We start from the raw sequence: 7,500 nt of genomic DNA on the forward strand, positions 1-7,500 counted from the left end.
ACCACACACACACACACACACACATACACACACACACACTCTCACACACACACACACACACACACACACACACACACACACACACACACTACACCACCAGTTTACACACACACACACACACACACACAAACCCACACACTTCATCAGCAGTCACTGTTAGCTGTTGTGACAGTGTGGGATGTTGTGACGGAGTGTAAGGTCTGTCTTGTGACGGAGTGTCTCATATGAACTCTTCTGAACCCTGACCCCAACAGCACCAGCCTTTACCCCTGAACCCTTATTTTAGCCAGTGACATGAGTGCTTCTTCCACACGTGTGAGTGTTTAGATTATGCCCGAGATGGAGAGTGTGTATCTATGTGTGTAGGCAGTGGGTTTGTGTGTAATGTGTGTGTGTGGTGCGGTGTGTGTGTGTGGTGCGGTGTGTGAGTGTGGTGCGGTGTGTGTGGTGCAGTGTGTGTGGTGCTTTGTGTGGAGTGGTGTGTGTGAGAGAGTGGTGTGTGTGTGTGTGTGTGTGTGTGTGTGTGGTGTGGTGTGTGTGGTGTGTGTGAGAGAGAGGTGTGTGTGTGTGTGTGTGTGAGTGAGTGAGAGTGGTGTGTGTGTGTCTGTGTGTGTGTGTGTGTGTGTGTGTGTTACCATTCTGCAGTGTCTGTGCGCGTGACTCTTTGCCCGTCCCCGCGTGGAAGTCTCCGCCAAAATTTGGAGTCGCACCGTAACCAGACCCTGGAGGACAGAGAAGGATGGAACACATCACCTTCATCATCATCATCATCATCACCATCATCATCACCTTCATCATCACCATCATCATCATCACCATCATCAATACCATCATCATCATCCTCATCATCCTCATCATCATCATCCTCATCACCATCATCATCATCATCACCATCATCATCCTCATCATCATCACCATCCTCATCACCATCATCAATACCATCATCATCATCCTCATCATCATCATCATCCTCATCACCATCACCATCATCATCATCACCATCATCATCATCATCATCATCATCCTCATCATTATCATCATCATCATCACCTTCATCACATCATCATCATCACCTTCATCATCATCATCATCATCATCATCACCACCTTCATCACCAAACATCATCACCATCATCATCACCTTCATTATCATCATCACCTTCATCACCATCACTATCATCATCATCATCATCACAGCAACCATCATTATCATAGCAACCACCAGCGTCATCATCATCATCATCATCATCATCACCACCATCATCATCATCATCATCATCATCATCAATACCATCATCATCATCACCATCTTCATCATCACCATCATCATCATCATCACCATTATCATCATCATCATCACCATCATCACCACCATCATCATCATCATCACCTTCATCATCATCACCACCATCATCATCATCATCATCACCATCATCCTCATCATCTTCCTCATTATCATCATCTTCACCATCATCTAAAACTAAAGTTCATGAACTCGTTCATAATTTTGGTGAAGGTGAACTGAACGTTCTGTATTACTCCCTGATGAACGGGTTCATTCTGGTGTCTGTGAACGGCACAATTAATTTAGTTAAAAATAAGGTGCCGATTCTTAGAGACTTAGAGACGAAAAAACACACCGTTTACAGTCCTGTCTCCAAGGTTGCCCAACCCATAGACACATACAGACCTGGACAAACTTGTTGGTACCCTTCCGTTGAAAATGAAAGAAAGAAAACCCACAATGGTCAATGAAATAACTTGAAACTAACAAAAGTAATAATAAATTAAAATGTACTGAAAATGTACTAATCAATATCAGACATTGCTTTTGAATTGTGGTTCAACCGAATAATAGTAAAAAAAATTAAAATGAAACTGGCCTGGACAAAAATGATTGAAAAGATTGAAAAGAATTTTACCATAGGGATTGCAGTGATTGCCTCAAAAGGTTGTGCAACAAAATATTAAGTTAAGGGTACCATCATTTTTGTCCAGGCCAGTTTCATTAGTTTTCATTTTGTAAGTATTCTATTGAACCACAATTCAAAAGCAATGTCTGATTTTCTTTAGTACATTTTCAGTACATTTTAATTTATTGTTACTTTTGTCAGTTTCAAGTTATTCCATTGACCATTGTGGGTTTTTCTTTCTTTAACGGAAGGGTACCAACAATTTTGTCCACGTCTGTATATGTCTATGGCCCAACCAGACAATGGCTGCGTGTGCTTTCTTCTACTGTCTATGCCTGGCAAGTGTAAGAGCGCCGAACACCCTCACAAAACACACACACACACACACACACACACACACACACACACACACACACATACACACACACACACACACACACCCTCGCCCTCACTCTTTTAATACTACAGCTGATGCTGGAATGTTCTTCAATATCAACTTTATCTCTAAAGGTAATGTTCGGTTAGGTACCCTAGTCAGCAAGGAATGATGACGCATCTCATTGGGCTCTCAAACTCCTGACGTAAGACTAGGCAAATTGATTCGGCTTCAACATTTGATCAGTTACCATGGTAACTGACCCAAAGTTTGAGTTCCCTCTTTCTTGAATGGACGAGGCAGAGGCTAGAAGTCATCCTCTGGACAATACTCCAAAACATTCCAACAGCATTTCGTTGTCTCAGTACTCTGTGCAATGACAATAAAGCTGAATCTAATCTAATCTAAAACAAGACAAGACACTGAGTAAAGCCTCGTCATTGCTCCTCAGCACCACAGAGCAACACTGACCTCTGCTGGCCAACATGGAGCAGTGCAGCTCCAGCAGTCTGATGCGGTCAACATCTCTAGGTCAGACATGTACGCTCACTAGCTACCTAGCCCCACACACACACTGACCTGCTCACTGGTTAGCCACACACACACACACACACACACACACACACACACACACAGGCTACCTAGCCACACACACACACTGACCTGCTCACTGGTTAGCCACACACACACACACACACACACACACACACACACACACACACACACACACACACACACACACACACACACACACACACACACACACACACACACACACACACACACACACAGGCTACCTAGCCACACACACATACTGACCTGCTCACTGGCTACCTAGCCCCACACATACACACACTGACCTGCTCACTGGTTACCTAACCACACACACACACACAACACACACACACACACACACACACACACACACACACACACACACACACACACAGACCTGATCACTGGCTACCTAGCCACACACACACACACACACACACCTGCTCACTGGCTACTTAGCCAGTGCCACACACACACACACAGACCTGCTCACTAGCTATCTAGCCCCCCGCTCCCCACACACACACACACACACTCACTGGCTACCTAGTCACACACACACACACACACACACACACACTGACCTGCTCACTGGCTACCTAGTCACACACACACACACACACACACACACACACACACACACACACACACACACACTTGCTCACAGGCTACCTAGCCTCACACACACACACACACTGACCTGCTCACTGGCTACCCAGCCACACACACACACACACTGACCCGCACACTGGCTACCCAGCCACACACACACACACACACACACACACACACACACACACACACACACACACACACTCACTAGCTATTTAGCCAGCCCGTTACACAGAACTACATAGTGCATATCCTGGATGGCTAGTGGGGAAGACACAGGTGTTTATCTGTCCTTCACATGACCATATCACAATTCATTTGATGATGGTACCAAAACTAGTTGCCTATAAAACCACATCTCAAAGAGTGTCAAATTGATTCATAGTGTTACTTTAAAGCTTTAGCATAAAGGGCACACACACACACACACACACACACACACACACACACACACACACACAGCCGCAACATAACAACATGGGAAAAGAGTGAAGGGGTCTGATTAGCTTCTGAATGCACTGGAGCACAAACACACACACACGCACACACACACACACACACCTCCTTACTGGTTGTCTCACATCACACACACAACCTGGATAAGTAAAAGACAGACACACACACACACACACACACACACACACACACACACACCACCCCCAGGCCACAGACTCACCATCAGAGGACACAAACTGTCCACAGGCAGAGACTCCGCCCCCTCCGCTCTCCACGAAGGTGACCTCGGAGACGATGATGTTGTCCTCCAGCACGGAGCCGCAGGACGTACACACCGCATTCCCCCGCGACTGGTCCACGTCAATGTCCGTCCCCCCGCACGTCTTACACACACGCGGACTCATGGTGACCGCCGCTCCGCTCCCCCTCTCACGGGAGACACCCTACACACACACACACACACCCTACACACAGATACACACAGATACACACACACACACCCTACACACACACACACACACACACACACAGATACACACACACAGATAGGGGGAGACAGACAGAGGAAAATGACAATAAGTGACAGAATGAGAGGGGACAAGGTGAGAGAGAGAGAGAGAGAGAGAGAGAGAGAGAAAGAAGAGAGAGAGAGAGAGAGAGAGAGAGAGAGAGAGAGAGAGAGAGAGAGAGAGAGAGATAGATAGATAGATAGATAGATAGATAGATAGATAGATAGATAGATAGATAGATAGAGACAGATAGATAGAGAGAGAGAGAGAGAGAGATAGATAGATTAATTGGAGGGAAGTTAAATGACATCCTTCATGAGCAGATCTGGACCGAAGCGGCCACACACACACACTAGCTGGTTTGACCATGACAGACAGACCCACACACACACACAAGCTGGTTTGACCATATGACACACACACACACACAGAGACCCACACACACTAGCTGGTTTGACCATATGAGGCTATTTCTGAACTTCACACATTTACTGACCCAGCAGCCTCCAGTAGCCACGTGCTACACACGGACTGACGTACTGCGCCTGCCGTGATGCCATCATGAGCACGCGCATTCCGGTAGGAATCAATGTTTACCCTCAGTTACCTCCACAGTTAAAGCATCACGCCAGCCGCACACACACACACGCCAGCCGGCACGCTTTGCCCAGTCAGGGTGTTTTGGACATTTCAAACACAGGTTTGCGTGTCTTTCATCCGTAACTGAAATGTAAACGGACCACCAGCCGGTACTACGTAAGAGGGCTGCTACGTGGCACGCAGGGTCTCTCTAGGCTAGGCAATGTGTAGCACACACACACACACACACACACCACAGCGCGACCCTTAAGCAGACATTTAAGACTGGACTTCTGAGGCAGATTCCAGTTACCGCATGTCTGTTCAGATCTGACTCGCGTTACGATTCCAAAATGGTAAATTACTGCCTAGACTTGACTAAATAAGAGCGCTACCATGCCAGACAAACATCGGTCGGGGGGTTAATTTAGATTTCGTTGACTGACAGTCTTCTCAGGCTGCCATATTACAGACATAATTCCGTTTTAAAACTAAAAAGCAAACATTTTCAGCACCGTTGAATCGCGATACCTCCACGCGAAGAAGTGCTTCCAACAGGCGACCGGGCGCGTGGGGCAGCAGGGACCGCCTCGACTCCTTACCGCGTGATGAAAAGGTTTGTTTATTCAATGAAAAGATTGTTTTATACGAAAACACCTTTAGTCCGTTGTAACAACTACGACAGACAACGAATTAACACATGACAACCGGCTCAATCTCTGCACGAACTGCAGCAACACACACACTCACGCCCGGCTGCTGGTAGAGCACATGTTGCCTTCGCAAGGCGGGCGAGTCCAACGCAACTTAGAGAGGGGGGTGGTATCTGGTATGAAGGTTTACAACTTTTAACTGCGCTACAGAATATTTACTTCCTTCAACATGAGGGTGTTTGTGGATTCAGTCATGAACACTTTGAAGATGTATTTGTCTCTCTCTAATTTAGAATTCATGCTGACAAGTAAACCATCATTTCACACTTAAATACACCCGCAGTGGTATGCTCTTTGGAATGACACATAGTAACAAGCTTGTAAGCAGTAACGTGGGAGAAGACCTTTACCTGCCTAGTGAGCGAGTGTTTCTCTGTCTTACATCAGCGTGTGTGTGTGTGTGTGTGTGTGTGTGTGTGCTTGCATCAGCATTCACCCCGGGGCTGTACCCAGATAAAGCCTAGAGAACAGACACGATCAGATAAACTCCAGGGGCCGTATTCACAAAGCCTTTTATCTTACCACTAGGAGTGCTCCTAACTCGCGCTAAAACCTTTTACGTAGGAGTAATTTCTTAAAAGTGATTCACAACGGCTCTGAGACCTACTCATACTAAGGATAATACCAACTCCTAAGCTTAAGATAAAAACTCCGTTGCTATGGATGACGTTGCTTCTCATGCACGAGTTTAGAAGGGGTGAGGACGGTGATTGGTTGTTGACAGGCTCTCTCATTAAAAACTCATTCGTGACGTCCCTCTAACAATCCCACTATATCAACTGAAAATAAGAGAATAAGCTAGGCTTCAAATTAAGTCATATTAAATAGTTATGGGCAGTGCAGTTAGCAGAATGCACACGCATGATGACAAGTTTGTGCATCCAACGGGAATGACACTTTGCACGTTAAGAGAAAAAGAACGCGATCAATATAAAAATAGCCTATCAGCCATACGGCCCTTCAAGCGAAACAAACGTGAAACGTAAGCGAAAGCCTACTGGTCCCAGGACCAATAGCCACTGTCACCCCAGTGGCATCCTGGTAAGTTCTCAAAAACTTGCTGCAGACCGCTCTCCGTTGAAATGTGGACGAAAACGTCTTCATCTTTTGATGGGGCAATTATTGTAATGTGTGTCCCGTCACTGGACATTCCTGCGATCGCCATGGAATTTACTTTGATCTTGTGTAATCATTTGCGTTTTCCGCGAAGCCAAATAGGCTATCTTTATGTTTCCAAACATTTCACTTCGGGACACATCGTTGTTTAAAGGCGTCATTGCATCCCGCGCTAATTCTATGACAATATTAATACCTTCACGGTTTAAGCAATGTCTTTTATCAATTCCAAGTCGGCTGCAGCCATCTTACGATTTTTTGTGAATAGGTCTTAGTGACTTAGGAGTCCTCATGAGGAGTTTTAAGCTGTCCTAGACTTAGGTGCTACTTTTAGGGATAAAATATTTTGTGAATTGCTCTTAGTAAAAAAAATTAGGAGTCCTAAATCTAAGACTGACACGCCCATTATTTTTAGGAGTTTCTCCTAAATTCGCCACTTATGAGCTACTTTTAGCCCTAAGATTCTTTGTGAATACGGCCCCAGATAGATAGACTCGACTCATATAGATTCCCAATCCCCGCACACGAACGGCACGAATATCCACATGAGTTTCCCTTCGTTGGTGTGCTCAGGACTGGCTGTGTATTTATCAGTTTTAACACGAGGCGCCGGTGACTGCGGGAACACCGACACACCGTCCAGTGGAGCTGATGAGATGCACGTGTCTATAG

The 7,500-nt window shown here is 45.8% G+C and overlaps 1 protein-coding gene across 3 annotated transcripts in view; it reads right to left on the reverse strand.

Annotated features, from left to right (window-relative positions):
- Positions 1-5,735, reverse strand: part of brf1a (BRF1 general transcription factor IIIB subunit a) — a 32,989-nt gene extending 27,254 nt beyond the window's left edge. Inside the window, exons 1-3 of one of the 3 annotated variants that reach the window (XM_080850409.1) lie at positions 5,531-5,735; positions 4,132-4,412; positions 636-722 (exon numbers count right to left, since the gene is read on the reverse strand). In XM_080850409.1, coding sequence (XP_080706535.1) covers positions 636-722; positions 4,132-4,315 — 271 coding nt within the window. In that variant the 5' untranslated portion in view covers positions 4,316-4,412; positions 5,531-5,735. Of the gene's footprint in view, positions 1-635; positions 723-4,131; positions 4,413-5,514 lie in introns of all 3 variants that reach the window. The other 2 variants (XM_080850410.1, XM_080850408.1) reach the window with 2 other exon arrangements.
- Positions 5,736-7,500: the final 1,765 nt, after the last annotated feature.

Source organism: Sprattus sprattus, assembly GCF_963457725.1.
Source record: "Sprattus sprattus genome assembly, chromosome: 13".
NCBI lineage: Eukaryota > Metazoa > Chordata > Actinopteri > Clupeiformes > Clupeidae > Sprattus > Sprattus sprattus.